Source organism: Hippocampus guttulatus, chromosome 7, assembly GCF_054856545.1.
Source record: "Hippocampus guttulatus isolate MCC_2025c chromosome 7, RoL_Hgut_1.0, whole genome shotgun sequence".
NCBI lineage: Eukaryota > Metazoa > Chordata > Actinopteri > Syngnathiformes > Syngnathidae > Hippocampus > Hippocampus guttulatus.
Genome location: NC_141267.1, coordinates 4,400,711 through 4,420,464, shown reverse-complemented (window position 1 = coordinate 4,420,464; position 19,754 = coordinate 4,400,711). Strand labels below are relative to the sequence as shown.

Genomic DNA, 19,754 nt, shown 5'->3' with positions numbered 1-19,754 from the left:
CATCCAAGATGCGAATCTCCTGTTCCACCACATCCCAAAGATGCTCTATTGGATTGAGATCTGGTGACTGTGGAGGCCATTTGAGTACGGTGAACTCATTGTCATCTTCAAGAAACCAGTCTGAGATGATTCCAGCTTTATGACATGGCGCATTATCCTGCTGAAAGTAGCCATCAGAAGTTGGGTACATTGTGGTCATAAAGGGATGGACACAGTCAGCAACAATACTCAGGTAGGCTGTGGCGTTGCAACAATGCTCAATTGGGGCCCAAAGAGTGGCAAGAAAAAATTCCCCACACCATTGCACCACCACCAACAGCCTGAACCGTTGATACAAGGCAGGATGGATCCATGCTTTCATGTTGTTGACGCCAAATTCTGACCCTACCATCCGAATGTCGCAGCAGAAATTGAGACTCATCAGACCAGGCAAGACCCAGGATGGCTAACTGAAGGGCGAACGATCCTGATCATGAAGGATCCCTCAAAGGGTGCAGTCCCATCCAACTATCGGCCAAAAACCTGTCTCTCCACAACATGGAAGCTCATGTCAGGCATGATTGCGGCTAAGATAAGTGGACACATGGATCAATACATGAGCGAAGCACAGAAGGGCATTGGTAGAGATACCAGAGGAGCCAAACATCAGCTCCTGGTTGACAGAACAGTCGCACAAGACTGCAGGTCCCAACATACTAACCTGTGCGCAGCCTGGATTGATTACAAGAAAGCCTATGACTCGATGCCACATACATGGATCACTGAATGCCTGGAGTTGTATAAGGTGAACAGGACCCTAAGAGCCTTCGTTGCAAACTCGATGAGGATGTGGAAAACCACACTTGAAGCCAATGGCAAGCCACTTACCCAAGTGTCCATCAAATGTGGCATATACCAAGGTGATGCACTTTCCCCACTGCTGTTCTGCATAGGACTGAACCCCCTAAGCCAAGTAATCACCAAGACAGGCTATGGATACCGCCTCAGAAATGGAGCTACGATCAATCACCTCCTCTCCATGGATGACATAAAGCTGTATGCTAAGAGCGAAAGGGACATAGACTCCCTGATCCACACAACCAGGATCTACAGCAGCGACATCGGGATGTCATTCGGGCTTGAGAAATGTAGTCGGATGGTGACAAAGAGAGGAAAGGTAGTCCACACTGAAGGGGTCTCACTCCCTGAAGGAACAATAGCAGACATTGAGGACAGCTACAAGTACCTCGGCATACCACAAGCCAACGGCAACCTCTAACTGGCAACAAGGAAAGCGGCTACGGCCAAATACCTCCAGCGAGTGAGGCAAGTCCTAAGAAGCCAGCTCAATGGCAAGAATAAAATACCAAGGGCTCAGAGAGGAACTGGAGGGAGCCTGGAAGGTAAAGGTGACAGTCGTGCCTGTGGTGGTCGGAGCACTCGGGGCAGTGACACCCAAACTAGATGAGTGGTTGCAACAGATCCCGGGAACAACATTGGACATCTCAGTCCAGAAATGTGCAGTGCTGGGAACAGCAAGGATACTGCGCAGAACCCTCAAGCTTCCTGGCCTCTGGTAGAGGACCCGAGCTGAATGAGGGACGGACACCACCCGAAGGGTGAGATGAGGATTTTTATTATTTTTTATATAATAAAATTCCTCGTCTCACCCCCCCTCGGGTGGTGTCCGTCCCTTGGCCTTTTCATCACACCTCTCTGGGCCTCCGTCAATTGACTCACATCTTTCCGAGCCGCCTTGATCTTAGCCTCCAACCGTCTTTTCCATGGTGGGTAACGTATCTCCTGGCTTCCATGGTTGCTCTTATAGCCAAGCATCTCAAGGATCACTGATGCTGAAGCGTATATCAGCTCATTGGTTTCCGTGATCACTACGGTAGGGATCGCCCTCAGTGCTGCATTCACACTTTCCATGAGACTTTCAGGTGGTACTTCACATAGCCGTTGTAATCGGTTTCGAGGTTGCCCAGCTTTCATTCTCGCCATGATCTTAGCTTTCAGGTCAGTTGCTGCCTCGCTCAGCATTTCATTTATTGGGGCTGGCCTCCCAATTTCATCATCTGCATTCATTGGGGCTTGCCTCCCAATCTCTGGTATGACCTCCTCCTCTGATCTGGCAGCCTGGGGCCCTACACCATGGAACCTGCGTTGTACCTCATCAATCTCAAGTTGTGACAGCAGTTGCCGTTTGTGGATGTTGGAACACTGAGCTACTAGTTGTTTCGTGGTCAACCGTGACTGTGGGTTTAGAAGTAGCCATTTAGCCCACATTCTCTGCATGTAACCCCTCTGACTTGGGTTGCTTGAGTAGTAGCATTCCAACAGAGCTATGTTATCGCATCTCGCCCATCTCCGCTTTGTTCCAGTAGCCCAGTATATATATATATATATATATATATATATATATACACACACTGTATATATCTTTTTTTTTTTTTTTAATGCTTGTCTCAGGAGCCGATGGATGTGGTGGCGCTGTTTGGACTGAAGGGAGTTCAGCATACACCAATCAGCATCAAGAATGCTAGAGTGTCACAGGTAAACACTCAACATTACGTTGGACTGAGGTTACTTTTCATTAAAATGAATAAATAAAACAATTATCATAATATTTTTTAAAGATTTTAATATATACAAATTAACAGAATCTGAAGTTCATCAAATGTCCGCTATTATTATTACTGGCACCATTGCTTTGTCCGAGTATCTTGAGATATTTTTTGCAGGTCGACTATCAAAGTAAGAATGTTGGTATTGTGACAACACAACTTTAAAATAAGTTATGCCAGTAAATTCAATAAAAATGTGGGATTTTCCCAACTCTGTGTGCACTTTTTTTTCCATTCTCTGAAAGATGATGAAAAAATAACCCAAAAATGATGACTTATTTCTCACATTTTAACAGTTTGCTTTGAGTAGATTTTCTCCTTCTTTGTCACAGCACTACAAGGCCAGTCTGACAGCAACTTTTAACTTACACCCAGTGAGTACTTTATTTATACAGTACATGAACGGCCAACAAAATGAGTCAGTGTCTTTTAAGTGTCCGATATATGGAATTGTGTATTTTGTCTTTGAAAGGTCCAAATGATTGTTCTTATAATTTTGTATTTGATTGAAAAGCGTTGTTAGAGTTGACATAAAGAATTCCTCTTCATTTGTTGAAATCAAAAGCAATTTTTCCAATTGTCGATTTTTACTACCAGCATTTGAATTTGTTTCATAAATTTTTAAATACTATGTTGAGTCAATTTAAGATGTATTTTTTAAATGAAAAAAGTTAAATTCATTCTATTCAAATTTGGAAACGTTATTCAAGTTTATAATTGTTTTTATCCCTATTTCCTCCAGGAGGCGAAAAATGCTATTGTGTTAGAGGAAGATTTGGACATCTCCATTGACTTTTTCAGGTGTGCTGGAACCTCTTTATGTTACCTATACATACTTGACATTTATTTGTATTTGTGACATTGCACTTAACGAGTTGATTCCATAAAGATGCAGCGTCCTTCGGCCCGCCACAGTCCAAGCAACAGTATCTTGTTTTGATTGTTTTGGTATGGCTTAGCAGTGGCTGGCTGGGTTACGCGTCATACTCTGGAAACATTTGTTTTTGTTTTGAAAGCTTAGATGTAGTTTTTTGATTGACTGTTAGATCTGCGATATTGCTATTCAACTGTTCACCTGTGATTATAATTTTGAATTGCAACAAAATGGCGTTTGAGCGTGCAGGAAAACTCGTTTGTGAACCCCACACAGTCTGGACAGTTCAGTTGGGTTTGGCCGTGTTACTTTGAATGCAGCCGGTCAAAGACTTTATAGTTGAATACACAAATGCTTTTTGATAAAACAGCATGTTTTGCATTGGATTGCATAGAACCTTTGGCTATGAAAGTAAAAAAATTACCTTCGGAGGGCAGGAGATGTTTAGGGGGAAACATCTGTTGTTCAGTTTCAAACCATGCCTTTGTTGGACAGCTGTCTGACCTTTTACACTTGTTTGGTGTTATTGTAACAGGTGTTTTCTTGAAAGCAATCCAAAACATTTCTAAACCATGTTCAATTCAATTCAACTCAATTGTATTTATAGAGCACTTTCAAACAGCCATCACTGCATACAAAGTGCTGTACTGGAGCAATTTAACATATACAATAAACAGTAAAACAAATCAGTAACAAAGACGGGAGAAAGCACCGAACAGTAAAACCAAGAACAAATCTAAGTCATGCTGAGTCGAATGCCAAAGAATACAAGTGAGTTTTGAGGAGGGATTTGAAGATGGGCAGCGAGGAGGCTTGCCGAATGTTCAGTGGGAGGTCATTCCAGAGAGAGGGACCATCAACAGAAAAGGCTCGATCCCCTCTGATCCTGAGTTTAGTTCTTGGTACTTCTAATAATGTCTGGTCCGCAGGTGTGTAGGGGCGGATGAGCTCAGAGAGGTAAGGTGGCGCGAGGTCATTTAGAGACTTGAAAACCAATAAGAGGATCTTGAAAACAACTCTAAAATGTATGGGGAGCCAGTGAAGGGATGCCAGAGTAGGAGTTATGTGCTCCCGCAGCGGCATTCTGGACCAGCTGAAGGTGCTTAATGGAGGACTGGCTGACTCCAAAGTAAAGGGAATTGCAGTAATCGAGCCGGGATGTGACAAAGGCATGAATTACTGTCTCAAAGTGTTTATGAGAGAGGAGAGGTTTTACATTGGCCAGCTGTCGAAGGTGAAAGAAGCTGGATTGAACAACGGCACCAATTTGCCGATCGAGTTTGAAATCACTGTCCAGTTTAAGGCCCAAGTTTGAGACTGTTGACTTAAGATAAGGAGACAGGGGGCCCAAGTCTACAGGATGGAATGTACAAGGGCCACTGGGACCAAACAATATCACCTGTCTTCTTTTCATTGAAATTCAAGAAATTTTGTGCCATCCAGATTTTGATTTCCAGGCAGGATAGAAGTGGCCTTAACGAGAAGGCGTCTTTTTTGCTTAGTGGGACATAGATCTGGCAGTCATCTGCATAGCAGTGGAAGGGAATACCATGTTTCCTTAAGATGGAACCCAATGGGAGCAGATACAGCGAGAACAGCAGAGGCCCCAGAATTGAGCCCTGTGGAACACCACATGACAGGGGAGCAGTGCGTGACTCAGAGCAGCCAAGGCTGACACAGAAGGTTCTGTCAGCTAAATAGGACCTAAACCACTCAAGAGCACTGCCGCCAATGCCCACCAAGTGCTGCAAACGAGTCAGCAGAATACTGTGATCCACTGTATCAAATGCCGCAGTTAAGTCCAATAAAACTAGACACACGTGGTCTCCAGTGTAATTTGCCAGAATGATGTCATTAGAAACGCGTAACAGGGCTGACTCCGTGCTATGCATCGTCTTGAAACCTGACTGGAAGACCTCCAAGATGTTATGTTCATCCAAGAAAAATTTCAACTGCATGTGCACCACTTTTTCCAGAATTTTTGAAATGAAAGGCAGTTTGGAAATGGGCCTGAAACCTGACCGCACATCTCAATCAAGACCAGGTTTCTTGATCAAGGGTTGGACCACAGCATGTTTAAACTGTTGGGGAACTATACCAGAAGAGAGGCTGCTGTTGATGATGTCCAAGACCGATGCACCAACACTCGGGAGAACCTCCTGAAGGAAATGCGGGGGAAGGGAATCGCAGGGGGAGCCAGATGGCTTTGTCTGGCGAACTACGTCAAGCGTCAAGGACACAGTCTCAAAAGAATTTAGCACAGCTGAACACGGAACATGGACAGAGGGGTCAGGTGCGGTGTTTGAGACCGAAGTCCTAGCTGTAGAGACCTTATCAATGAAGAACTGAAGAAATCTGTTGCACATCTCGGGTGAAGAATCCGAGCAAGTAGGCAGAGGGGGTTTGAGTACAGAATCTATCGTTTTAAATAGTGCACATGGGTTGTGACGGTTCGCTTGAATAAGGTCCGACAGATATTCTCTTTTGGCCTCTTTTACTGTGAGCTGGTAGTTACGCCAGCAGTCTTTCCAAATTTGATAAGAGACCTGCAATTTGTCTTTTTTCCACTTGCGTTCAGCTTTGCGACACCCCTGCCTAGCTGCGCGAGTTTTGTCGTTAAACCAAGGCTCGGGTTTAGGTTTTGGGAGCACAGTTTTTGAAGGAGCCACCAAATCCAGGATGGCACGGCATGATGAGTTGAACCAAGAGGTGAGTTCCTCTGTGTTAGACGAGGGTACGCAAAGGTTATTAAAGGCATCAGAGAACCGACTAGCAGTGCGAGGGTTAAAAATTCGGCATTTGCAACGAGGAGCGGCAGATTTTACAGCAGCATGTGAGATGACTACGTCAAATAAAATTGCCATGTGATCAGAAATCCCATTTTCAAGGACTTCCAGATTTGATTGACACCGGTAGACCATAAGCAAGGACAAGGTCTAAAATATGTCCTTGTTCATGTGTCGGGCTGGTCACATATTGCACGAAATTAAAAGAGTCGATAAGTCTTAAGAAGTCCTTTGCTAGTGGTTTTTCCGGACAACACACATGGATATTAAAATCCCCCATTAGGAGGATATGATCATATCTCAGCCTGATTTCCGCAAGAAAGGTTGAAAAATCGCTTCAAAAGTCTTTGTTGTATTTAGGAGGACGGTAAATGACAGCGCAGAGCACCGGGAAAACACGACCGACTTCAAAGAAGGTTGCTTCAAAGCTGGTGGTCGATGTGGTGAATGTGCACCGTTTACATTTGAAATTGTTCTGAAAGATACTCACCGTTCCTCCACCGTTCAAGTCAAAATAGATATATGTTCGCAGTTTTCTTACAGAATATACTACTATACTATGAATCTTATAATTCTTGTCATTCTTACCCAATAGAAAATGTTATCTGAGTTTTCTGTAATGTTCTTCGTCATATTTGGTCATTTAATATAATAATTCTATACCAAGTTGAATCACCACAAGCGAATGTTTCCCTAAAGCAGTGGTTCTCAATTATTTTTTGTCCTGTAACATTTAAGAGAATAAAAAAAGAAAGAAATATGGACCAACTTACAACAAAGAAGAGCTTTAGTAACTGTAACAGAAAACATTTAAAGTGCATCTGAAAATAACATAAAATCCTTAATTTAACGATAAATATTTTTTGACTGACCATGTCAAACCATACAATACTGAAAAATAAAATTACATAAAATCAATAACTAATAATGCATTGAAACTAATCACCAACATTATCTCAGGACCACAATATTTTTAAAAAACTTAACAAAAATATATAAAATAATTTGTGCTGATTTTTTTTTTAATCAACGATGATGTCTGGATTAATTGCGACGAGTAGTAGATTGATGGCAATGTTCGGCACGTTTTCGATGAAAAAAAAACTCCCAAGGTCAAACGCGCTCCCCTTGACGGAGCCTCACTATTAAAGAAACACTGCCCTCAAGTAAGCAGGAATACCTGCTGAATTTACTGAACTGTGTATTTTATTATGTGCTGTAACTCAGTAATGTTTTGAAAAACTGAAAATAATCGATCAGCAAAATGTTGTATAATTGATGCAAATCCAATTTTGCTCTTGGTGGTGCTCCTAGCTTCCTGAGTCAGACCATCCATCTGTTGGATGAAGATGACAGCCTGTATTGCATCTCAGCCTGGAATGATCAGGTGAATAAACTGCTTTGATCTTTTCAAGAAAACTTAATAGTATAGTTAATTTTGATGTACCGTTATCTGTTTTTTGCAAAGAACCCTGAGAATGTCGGATTTCCTCTGATTTGTAAACAGTAGTTACCAGAGAAACCATGTATTTTCAAATACTTAAGCAGTGATAATTTTGCAGTTTAACCCCAGCGAGTCCCGGGGACTCGCTGATCAGAGAAGTGTGAGTCCCATTATGCATTTAGAGAGTCCCAAATTTCGAATTCTGAAATGGTCTACTTATTCAATTGCATATGATAATAACACAAACAACAACAATATCCAGTACATTGATAATAGGTTTACTTCTTATAAACTAATGCTGCAAAAATTTAAATAATTCAGGCATACAAGATTTGCTGAGAAATAGGTTCTTATTTCATCCCATGGTTCAGTCTTCCATCCATCCATCCATTTTCCGAACCGCCTGATCCTCACTAGGGTCGCGGGGGGTGCTGGAGCCTATCCCAGCCGTCTTCGGGCAGTAGGCGGGGACACCCTGAATCAGTTGCCAGCCAATCGCAGGGCACACAGAGACGAACAACCATTCACGCCCACACTCACACCGAGGGACAATTTAGAGCGTCCTTGAGGTCAAAAATTCTCCTCTCTTTACTCTGCTTCCAATGATGCAAGGCTTTCTCAAAGTCAACTTATCACAAAAAACTATCCAAATTTAGCTGCTTCCTCTGTTATATCGCCGCAATACACTTTCGCAACACTTGTTCGCAACACTTGTTTTAATGTTACACGACTTGGCAATCGTCTGCTTCCGAGAGGTGAAGGCCGACCTCGCCAATCTCGTCTCGTGAGATTACTTCACGCGAAATCAAAACAACAATGGTGGCGATTGTCAAACTGCGATCATTGCGGGAAAAAAGATGTACCGTAGCAGGCCTGAGGATTTCGGAAATTCACGGTAACCGTTTTTCAGTTCCGTCGGATTACCCAATGGGAAACCACAGTAACTAATTTTAGGTTCTGTAAACGTTCATCCTGGGAACCCATTTTTCTATTTTGACTGGTATTTATAATCAAGAATTCTGATACTCAAAAGTATAATGTTTCAAGGGTAAATGTTTGAAATGCATTAACAATGAACATTACATTGGCAGCTGTGTACTCTCGGTTTATTCAATAAAATAAATGGATCAAAATATGTTGTACTCATACCACAAAATCAGAGTATTTTTTCCAGTCTCACACTGCAAAGATTAATTTACTGGAAATCATTAATACAGGTAAGTATTGGTGTGGCTTGACATCCTCTTCCCAAGACGATGCATGTATAATCCACGATCAATTTGACGAAAGAATCTACCACAAGTCATCGTTAGTTCGACCGACAGTGAACATTAGCATTACTACACCTTGTGACGAATGTTTTATTCATAAAGTTACCATGCTACAACCAGTAAATTATAGAATAACCAAGACTGTTAAATAATATTTTTCAAAGCGATTAGCCTATAGATCTAATGACCAACTTGCTCTTGTTTTCTGTGCATACGTCACAGGTGAGTTTAGTGATACGCCCTTCAGGCGATTCATACGAAAAATCAGACTGCCATTCCCATTTGTTAAATGTCGTAATTAGTAGACCTTTGTGTGTTTTTTTTATCTGTCCCCCCCCCCCCCACACTGAAGACAAAACAAAACAAAAAAAAGGAACACACACCACACCACAAACACACAGGAGTTGATCACACAGGAGAGATTCGATCGTGTACAGTCAACTCATGTGCGATGACTTTTATGGGAAACGATTTTTCGGTCTGTCAAAATGACGCCACGGAAACGACACGCTACTGGTAATGATCGTTACCGTGAAATCCTCAGGCCTGCCGTAGTTTTTTTTTGAATGAGAAATTTCCTTGCGTCCCAAAAACGCACATTATTTGAAAATGTGCGTCCCGCGGGAAAATTATGCGTCCAGGACGCGGGACACAGAGGTAACGAGATGGCTGCTTAAGCGGCCTTCCTTTCTATGGCTGTCCAAACTGAAGTTTGCACAGTCATACACGGGTGACTGGGATCTACCATTTTTAGTCTATTGGTTATAACGTACTGAGGATACTCTGGTTAACAAAATATACAGAATTGTAGGTATCACATTCTAACTAGTTGTCATCAGTTGCTTCATATATCTTTGTGTTCTGAAGGGCTATGAACACACAGCAGAAGATCCCGCTTTGCTCTACAGAGTGGAGAGTATGCCTGGCCTGGGGTGGGTCCTGAAAAAGAGCCTCTATAAGGATGAACTGGAGCCAAAATGGCCAACACCTGAGAAGGTGCAGGATTCTTCTTTTCTCTGGGTCAAGTGTACCTAAGTCACTCTGGTACCTAAGTTTGCATTGGTGATTCTACTTGTACAGCGATATGTGTATTACCATACCTTTAATCCAGTGGCGGATGATGGTCTGTCAAGGAGGGGAAGCTCAATTCCGGCCTACATCATAAAATGTGTCTGTTTATTTATACGTGGATTCTACTCTCCATTCATTTTTAAGAAAATTATCTGTGACGCTGTCATACCAACAAGGTGTCTTTTCCAGGGACTTAACTAGTGTGCTACAACTACAGCAGCTACAATAAAACCCACCAGAAACGAAAGATTAATTTATCATTCGTCATTTTCAACAAAGAGAGTGTCGCTCAGATGATTAGAAGAAGTCTCCAGTTCAACTCAGAACAGAATGAAAATTGAAAAATGCTCTCACGATGCCTACACCAAAAGATCAGTGTTTGGCTCATTTTGCTGTCAATCCAAAAGAGATTCAGCCTCAGACAGATCATCCAATCATCATGCAGAAAAGCTCAGCGTCTAGGCCAGCCCATAAACGCCCACTGTCCATAGACTCCCAGAGACGCCGAGCGTCCGACGGGTGGGACAAAACCAGCATTTATCCAATAACTCGTCTTGTTTCAATGCATTGGGACAACCTACACTGAACTCTCTAGACGGCCAGTGTACGCACTGTAGACGCTCAGCGTCCACACAGTTTAAAGTGCAGTGAAGCTGAGAAGAGACTCGCATCGTAACCAGTAATAAGAAGCTGATTCGGAAAAAAGTTGACCGCGTTGTAGCGCATATTTAGTCAATGATATGTACACACAACTGTAAAATGTGTTATTTTTGGACATTTTAGGGGAAGCTTAGCTTCCCTTGCAGTCATAGAGCAATCGCCTCTGCTTTGATCTGGCTTACACCAATAGTCATTTACCAGCTCAGTCAGATAATTGTTTGCATTCTGCAGTTGTATATTATTTAAATGAAAACTCTTTTAATCTAATGTTTGTGCTTGTAAGCCTTTTCTGAGTTTTTGTTGAAAGAAATTGTTTTTCCAGAAAGGTTGGAAGTATCAAAATAGATTTCACAACTATGTGATTGTATTTTTTTTGTAATTCATCCCAAACAAAAGGCAGTTTGTTGAGTTGAGGCAAACCGTTGTTTGTTTATTTTGTAAAGTTCTTATTGATCATCTGAAGACAGATTTTTTTAAAGGAAAATAATTTAATTCAAGTATGTAAAAATACTTTATCTTGCTAGTCAATACAAACGATTCTGCTCTGCCTTCCCCTTTGCATGATAAATAAATTCCTGCTGCTCCTACTCTTGAGACTGACTCTATTAAACATCAAATATAATTATAGCACATGTCAAGATGTGCGCTAATCTTTATGGATGACTTGGTAGGGACAAAAGCAACTGACATCAAATGATTAACTGGAGCCGATTTTACAGTCAGACAAAATTTTCAAATTGTGGGGTAGCAGAAGCAGAGTGAATGGCAGAAATAAACTACGTGTGTCACATGTGCTTTAATTTACACAGTGGAAGCCGATGATGTGAAAACCTTTCAAATAAGTGGGTTGTGTTTTTGGCCTTGTTGTGATGCTGATCTGGTATCTGTCTCTCTTTAGTTGTGGGATTGGGACATGTGGATGCGAATGCCAGAGCAGAGGAAGGGCAGAGAGTGTATCATACCTGATGTTTCCCGCTCCTACCACTTTGGCATCATCGGCCTCAACATGAATGGATATTTTCATGTAAGATGTGATATATACAATTTTTATTTTATTTTTAATTTTTTTTTTAGATACTTTTTAAAAAGTTTTTTTACATAGGAGGTATATTTCAAGAAACACAAGTTCAACACAGTGCCTCACGTGCAGTTGAAGAATGTGGACAGGTGTGTACAGCCAAATGACTCAGGCTTTTATAGACTGGACATAAAATACCTGCCATTCTTGGTTTAATGATATCGAGGAAGTCAAGAACAAGAGTGGAACAAGTGTTTTTCTACTTGTTCTCACAGCTTAAAGAAGGATGCTTATGAAGTGGAAATCCAAAACCTACTTCGGTGAGTGAGATTTAGATGAGACACTGAGCATGATATTTATTGAAATGAATAACTAAGAGAAGTTTGGATTGGTAGACATGAAGCCAAAGTTTGTGATTTCAGGGAGGCAGAAGTGCTGGACCACACCAAGAACCCGTGTGAGGACACGATGCTGCCAGACTCTGAGGGGAAAGTCTATGTCATGTTCATTAAGATGGAGTCAGAGACAGACACCTCGACCTGGACTGAGCTTGCTAAGGTAGACATGTCATTTGTGCTGCAAGAAATTGAATGCTGATGTCTGCAATTTTTTTTTTTTTTTTTTTTTGCTTCGATCAAGTTATATCTTGTCAAATATAATTTGGCAAAGAGGATTTGGTTTCTGATATACCGCCATAGATTTAATACAGCAGAAGCAATAATTAAAGAGTAAATTCTGAAGGGGATGTAATTGGTAGAGACCACCCTGCTGTTTTGCTTATGTGCACATGTCGACTCCTTGCTCGCCCTCTCGAACATATAATGATCGATCTCGCATGAAAATTTGCATTCAGTGTGAGCATTCCTCTTGCTGACAGTTGTCCGTTCCTTTCAAGCTTCCCACCTTAGGTATTTCCTCACCACTGGCAGTTACTATAAACAATCCTAAGAGGAACAATTCTTGTATTGCCCAAAAGAAGAATACCTAAGACCTTGAAAAAGTATTTGTATCTCGAAATGTTTAGAATTTTTCCATTTTACAAATACGCTAATTTTGAGGGTCGAAACACACACAAAAAACTATGTTTTGTGACTTTATTTTTCAGTTAAAAATGGCTCACTATATTTATCTATCTATATAGATCTATATCTATCTATATCGATCTACATATATATATATATATATATTAGAGCTGTCAGTTTAGCGCGTTTTTATTGGCATTAATTTAAATGAATTTTAACGGGATTAATTTTTTTCTCGCGAGATTAATGCGGCACACGTCACAAGCGGATGTTACGTTGCTCTATAAATACACCAGAAACAAAACAACAAGCGCGCTGCAGAAGTCCACGCCCATGTCTGTTTTGCCAGCCACGGCAGCGCGAGACACCGAAAACGGATACTTAAAGAGTTTATGAATGGAAAGTTTTCTTTTAAAAAGTTGCCAGATTGCTCCACTGACAAGACCAAAGTTTCCTGTTGTTCTCTCTCTCTGTATCAAACAGGTATACGATGTATGCCACTGACGCGATTGTTACTTGTTTGGAACTATTTTGTGTGGAAGGTTACAGTGTTCTGTGTTCATATAAATAGAGCGGGTGGAGCTTCTCTGTGTTCATCTGACAATGACAGTGCGCTGCAGTGGTAGCGACCTAGCGAAAATAAAACGTCTCCAGTGTTGTCATCGAACCAAGTGTAGTCATCTGAAATGAGGTCTACACAAAACCGTAGAGAGACTCCCGCGCAAGAAGGACCAACACAATCAACATAGCCTGACTGTGTTAGGGGAGTGAAACCTCCCTCTTTCAGAATGGTTTGCCCCAGCAGCACAGGGGAAGTCCGTGCACTTGTTTGTACGGCCGGCAGTTTTGAATACAGCGGCACATAACGAACACTGGTGTCCGGTGTCTCGTTATTCTTCAACAAACATACAGAAACAGACTGCTGTGTTCAAAGCAAACTTGAGAAAAACGAAGTATGCAACCATGGTTTAAATCCACAATTGGCAGAGTACTAGTTTACCTTAGATGTGCACATTATAATGCTATATTGCTCTGTTTTGATTTCATAAAAAAAGCTGTTAAAGCAGCTGTTGTGTGACAAAATATTTTTTCACTGTTGTTGATGGACAGTAATATTGTGTGAGAGATTATGTGTGAATAACTGTTCTCATCTTCATCTCAGTAACATCGAAATTGTTATTTCAAGAAATATTTGCATTTGGCACATAGAAAACTGATTCATGATTCCATGTTGATGAGAGCATTAAAATGGGGGAAAATAGGACAAAAAATGTAAAAGGAAATTCTGAAACGATAAAAAATGTGGCAGTAATCACGATTATTTTTTTAGTTCATTTAAGTTAATTATGACAGTTGCATTTTTAATTAGATTAAATATTTTAATCGTGTGACAGCTCTAATATATATAGCGGCTGGATAGCTCAGTTAGGCATCAGTTTGGCGTACGGGAGACGGCGGTTCGAATCCCGCTTGGGGCAAAAATGAGCACATAACACCATCCAGTGTGGGTCCTTGGGCAAGATCCTTGACGCTAATGCCTCCCTCATACAATGATGAGAGACAATAAAATGAATGACATGCCGGCTCAGACGTCGCCCGGCCAAACAAGGTCTGCGTCAGGTGCTGGGGAACCAGAGCACCTTGATGAAAAATGGGCTACTGAAACAAAGCGGAGATGGGCGAGATGCGATAACATGGCTCTGTTGGAATGCTACTACTCAAGCAACCCTAGTCAGAGGGGTTACATGCAGAGAATGTGGGCTAAATGGTTACTTCGAAACCCACAGTCACGGTTGACCACGAAACAACTAGTAGCTCAGTGTTCCAACATCCACAAACGGCAACTGCTGTCACAACTTGAGATTGATGAGGTACAACGCAGGTTCCATGGTGAAGGGCCCCAGGCTGCCAGATCAGAGGAGGAGGTCATACCAGAGATTGGGAGGCAAGCCCCAATGAATGCAACCTAGAAACCGATTACAACGGCTATGTGAAGAAAGTGTGAATGCAGCGCTGAGGGCGATCCCTACGATCACGGAAGCCAATGAGCTGATATACGCTTCAACATCAGTGATCCTAGAGATGCTTGGCTATAAGAGCAACCATGGAAGCCATGAGATACGTTACCCACCATGGAAAAGACGGTTGGAGGCTAAGATCAAGGCGGCTCGGAAAGATGTGAGTCAATTGACGGAGGCCCAGAGAGGTGTGATAAAAAGGCCGATACCCGAGAGGTACATCCACATGACCATACCTGAAGCACTCGAAACTGCCAAACAAAGGCTCCAAGCCTTGTCCAGCCGCCTAAAGCGGTACACGAAAGAGAATGAGGCCAGACGAATTAACATGCTGTTCGCAACACAACCTGCGAAAGTGTACGCTCAGTGGCAGGGTCCTAACAACAACAGAGCTGACCTACCAAGACTGGAAACTGAAAGGTACTGGAAAGGCATATGGGAGAAGGAGGTTGCACATAACAGCAGTGCACAATGGCTGGTGACCCTGAGAGAGGAGCACAGCAACCTCCCTGAACAGAACCCAGTTACCATAACAGTGGCAGACATACAGGAAAGAGTCTCAGATATGAAGAACTGGACAGCACCAGGCCCGGACATGGTCCACACCTACTGGCTAAATAAACTCACAGCACTCCATTAGCGCCTAGCAGCACAAATGAACCAGCTGCTGAGGGATGGGACTCACCCAGGATGGCTAACCAAAGGGCGAACGATCCTGATCATGAAGGATCCCTCAAAGGGTGCAGTCCCATCCAACTATCGGCCAATAACCTGTCTCTCCACAACATGGAAGCTCATGTCAGGCATCATTGCGGCGAAGATAAGTGGACACATGGATCAATACATGAGCGAAGCACAGAAGGGCATTTGCAGATATACCAGAGGAGCCAAACATCAGCTCCTGGTTGACAGAACAGTCGCACAAGACTGCAGGTCCCGACATACCAACTTGTGCACAGCCTGGATTGATTACAAGAAAGCCTTTGACTCGATGCCACATACATGGATCACTGAATGCTTGGAGTTGTATCAGGTGAACAGGACCCGAAGAGCCTTCGTTGCGAACTCGATGAGGATGTGGAAAACCACACTTGAAGCCAATCCAAGCCACTTACCCAAGTGTCCATCAAATGTGGCATATACCAAGGTGATGCACTCTCTCCACTGCTGTTCTGCATCGGACTGAACCCCCTAAGCCAAGTAATCACCAAGACAGGCTACGGATACCGCCTCAGAAATGGAGCTACGATCAGTCACCTCCTCTACATGGATGACATAAAGCTGTATGCTCAGAGTGAAAGGGACATAGACTCCCTGATCCACACAACCAGGATCTACAGCAGCGACATCGGGATGTCATTCGGGCTTGAGAAATGTAGTCGGATGGTGACTAAGAGAGGAAAGGTAGTCCGCACTGAAGGGGTCTCACTCCCTGAAGGAACAATAGCAGACATTGAGGACAGCTACAAGTACCTCAGTATACCACAAGCCAATGGCAACCTCGAACTGGCAACAAGGAAAGCGGCTACGGCCAAATACCTCCAGCGAGTGAGGCAAGTCCTAAGAAGCCAGCTCAATGGCAAGAATAAGACCTGGGCAATAAACAGCTATGCCCTGCCAGTGATCAGATACCCTGCAGGAATAATAAGGTGGCCAAAGGAAGAGATTCAGACCACGGACGTTAAGACCTGAAAGCTCCTAACCATGCATGGAGGGTTCCATCCCAAATCCAGCACCCTGAGACTGTACGCAAGCCGAAAGGAAGGAGGCCGGGGACTAGTGAGTGTGAGAGCCACTGTCCAGGATGAAACATCCAAGCTCCATGAATACATCCAGGAGAAGGCTCCAAAGGATGACGTATTTAGAGAATGTCTCAGACAATGGGGAACAGAGGATGAGGCGCTGGAAGAGGGACCATCATGGGAGGACAAGCCCCTACACGGGATGTACCAGCGGACCATAACTGAAGTGGCTGATCTCAAGAAGTCCTATCAGTGGCTAGAGAGGGCTGGCCTGAAGGACAGCACAGAGGCACTCATCCTGGCTGCTCAGGAGCAGGCCCTGAGCACCAGAGCCATTGAGGCCCAGATATACCACACCAGACAAGACCCAAGGTGTAGGTTGTGCAGAGGCACCTGAGACGATCCAACACATAACTGCAGGGTGTAAGATGCTGGCAGGGAAAGCCTACATGGAACGCCATAACCAGGTGGCTGGCATAGTCTACCGAAACATCTGTGCGGAGTATGGACTGGAAACCCCAAGGTCAAAATGGGAAACACGTCAGAAGGTGGTGGAGAATGACAGAGCGAAGATCCTGTGGGACTTCCAGATCCAGACTGACGAGATGGTAATGGCGAACCAACCAGATATCGTGATGATAGATAAAGGGCAGAGGAAAGCCGTTGTAGTGGATGTAGCGGTCCCAAGTGATGGAAACATCAGAAAGAAGGAACACGAGAAACTCGAGAAATACCAAGGGCTCAGAGAGGAGCTGGAGAGAGCCTGGAAGGTAAAGGTGACAGTCGTGCCTGTGGTGGTCGGAGCACTCGGGGCAGTGACCCCCAAACTAGATGAGTGGTTGCAACAGATCCCGGGAACAACATCGGACATCTCAGTCCAGAAATGTGCAGTGCTGGGAACAGCAAGGATACTGCGCAGAACCCTCAAGCTTCCTGGCCTCTGGTAGAGGACGCAAGCTGAATGAGGGACGGACACCACCCGAGGGGTGAGACGAGGATTTATATATATATATATATATATATATACACACACACACACACACACAGTATATGTATGCGTGTGTGTGTTTGTTTTTGGAACGTGGGTGGAAGCTGGAGTACCCGGGCACAGGGTACATGCATACTCCACACAGGAAGGCCGGAGCCCAGATACAAACCGATGACCGATGCACAGGGAGGCAGATGTACTAACCAGTTAACCACCCTGCACCTTGTTGTCCGTTCATTCTTAAAAAACCTTTGTGAGTCCATTCCCAAACTTGAAAACAAGTCATGCCATATTTCCCTGCTGTCCGGGGAAGTCGCTTCCAATAAAATAAACAATTTGATTGGTCTATAATGGTTAAGTGATCACAACAGATGCTAGACTGCGTGTAGCAGCTCATAGTCTGCATAGTTTGGGACGACTGACTTTGGGAAAAGAAAACGCGGCATATAATTTATTCAGTGGTAATTAACCATGGGTCCACATAAGACCTCAACTTGGTCCAGTTATGGAGTGGTGTCAGTCATTGAAAAATTGCCATTATATACACTGCCCTCTGTATTTATTGACACCCTTGTTAAGATGTGTTCTTTATCTGCTCATAAATAAATTTTTCTATCGATAGTATCGGACCAAAATTTAAAAACAACTTTTAATTCAAGTGCATTTATTCAGTGGGTAAAATCCACACATCTCCCAAAATCCCACGTTAAAAATATTTTACATCAAATCATACATGTCACAATTATTAGAACCCTGATGTGAATACAGAAAGAAGGATATTCAACCATTCCTATTTGCATAAACTGTCTCAATCATTCATGGACCTGGGTCCTCTACTCTGCACTCTCCTCTTGAGCTCACCCTACAGGTTTTCAATGGGATTCAGGTTTGGGGACTGAGAGGGCCCTAGGAGGTGCTTGAACCTCTGTCTGGTGAACCATTTCTACAATTTTCAATATGAGAATACTGTATGCTTACACAATGTAAATTGAATTTATTTGTGAAGACTTTCCACACATCTTCACCAGGGTTAATAATAATTATGGAGGGCACTGTGAATTAGAGGTAAGATCGGGCCAAAAAAACCCAACCCGACCCGACCCCGCCCGCTGGTATTTAAACCCGAGCCCGACCAATTAACTTGATTTGCAGGCCCGAGCCGGAAGCAAACCCGACATTTCCTATTTTATTTATGATGACTTGGGAGGAGGAGGGGTGATTTGTAATAACAAATTAAAGCCTGTCTTTTGTCATGAAATCTATGTTAAATAAGTCTGTATAAATATTTACATCTTTTAAACATGTATTTCTGTTTCTGCAGAGGGTAAATTAACCGACAATTTTCCATCATTGACTGATTTTTTTTTTTAAGAGTTGTAGGAAAAATTCAAGGCCGTCCGTCATTTTGATGGTTTGAAAATTGGGCCATTAACCACAGCAGCAGTACGTCCTGAAGAATCTCGCGCAGCACTTTAAGAGAGAGAAGCAGAGAGACAAAGAAAAACAATGACGGCTGGATAATAGACAGAGACAGGAAGGATTTCTTTGAATTGTCATTGCAAGAGTTTAGTACAGTACGTGTTGTGATGAGGCGACTTCTGTTTTTTTGCGAACCACGGTCTCTCGTGGCCGAAATTGCCGGCCTCGAAACGAAAAAAAAAAAGTCAGCGAGAGAGAAGCCCAGCCCGACCCGACCCGAACCCGAAGCAATGATTGACATTTTAGGCCCGACCCGACCCGAACTTCGGGTCGGGCTCGGGCCGCCCGATCTTACCTCTCCTGTGAATGTGATGTTCACATTCCAGTATGTAAATACCAGTGTGGATGTGTCTCTTGCCAGTCTAAAAACCCACTTGTGTCTCCTTCATTCCTCTACAAAGTGCCTCCATGTTTGGGACCTGGATGTTCGTGGAAATCACAGAGGCCTGTGGAGACTCTTTAGAAAGAGGAATCATATCCTAGTGGTGGCTGTGCCAATCTCCCCATACTCGTAAGTTAACACCCAGTCTTGACACGCATTACACTGTTAGCATTCTTTCTACCAGGGTGACGTTATACAATGCAATGTACAGTTTCAATAATTTTTAGGAACAAGTGTAAACTTATTTAAATTTTTTCTCTAACCCACACAGGGTAAATATTATACATACAACTGTACTGTACATACATAGCCACAAATATGTTGGGGGAAAACGCCATATAAAGTTTCAAACTCAACTAAAGCTAATTTAGGCTGGCAACCGGTTCATGGTGT

General features: G+C 43.0%; 1 protein-coding gene across 2 annotated transcripts in view; it reads left to right on the top strand.

Moving 5' to 3' along the window:
• Positions 1 to 19,754, top strand: part of pomgnt1 (protein O-linked mannose N-acetylglucosaminyltransferase 1 (beta 1,2-)) — a 55,729-nt gene that overhangs the window by 31,461 nt on the left and 4,514 nt on the right. For both annotated transcript variants that reach the window (XM_086115527.1, XM_086115528.1), the window contains 10 exons: positions 2,452 to 2,535; positions 2,939 to 2,980; positions 3,349 to 3,407; positions 7,581 to 7,653; positions 9,849 to 9,977; positions 11,611 to 11,736; positions 11,815 to 11,879; positions 12,006 to 12,050; positions 12,153 to 12,288; positions 19,381 to 19,490. In XM_086115527.1, coding sequence (XP_085971653.1) covers positions 2,452 to 2,535; positions 2,939 to 2,980; positions 3,349 to 3,407; positions 7,581 to 7,653; positions 9,849 to 9,977; positions 11,611 to 11,736; positions 11,815 to 11,879; positions 12,006 to 12,050; positions 12,153 to 12,288; positions 19,381 to 19,490 — 869 coding nt within the window. The remainder of the gene's footprint in view (positions 1 to 2,451; positions 2,536 to 2,938; positions 2,981 to 3,348; positions 3,408 to 7,580; positions 7,654 to 9,848; positions 9,978 to 11,610; positions 11,737 to 11,814; positions 11,880 to 12,005; positions 12,051 to 12,152; positions 12,289 to 19,380; positions 19,491 to 19,754) is intronic.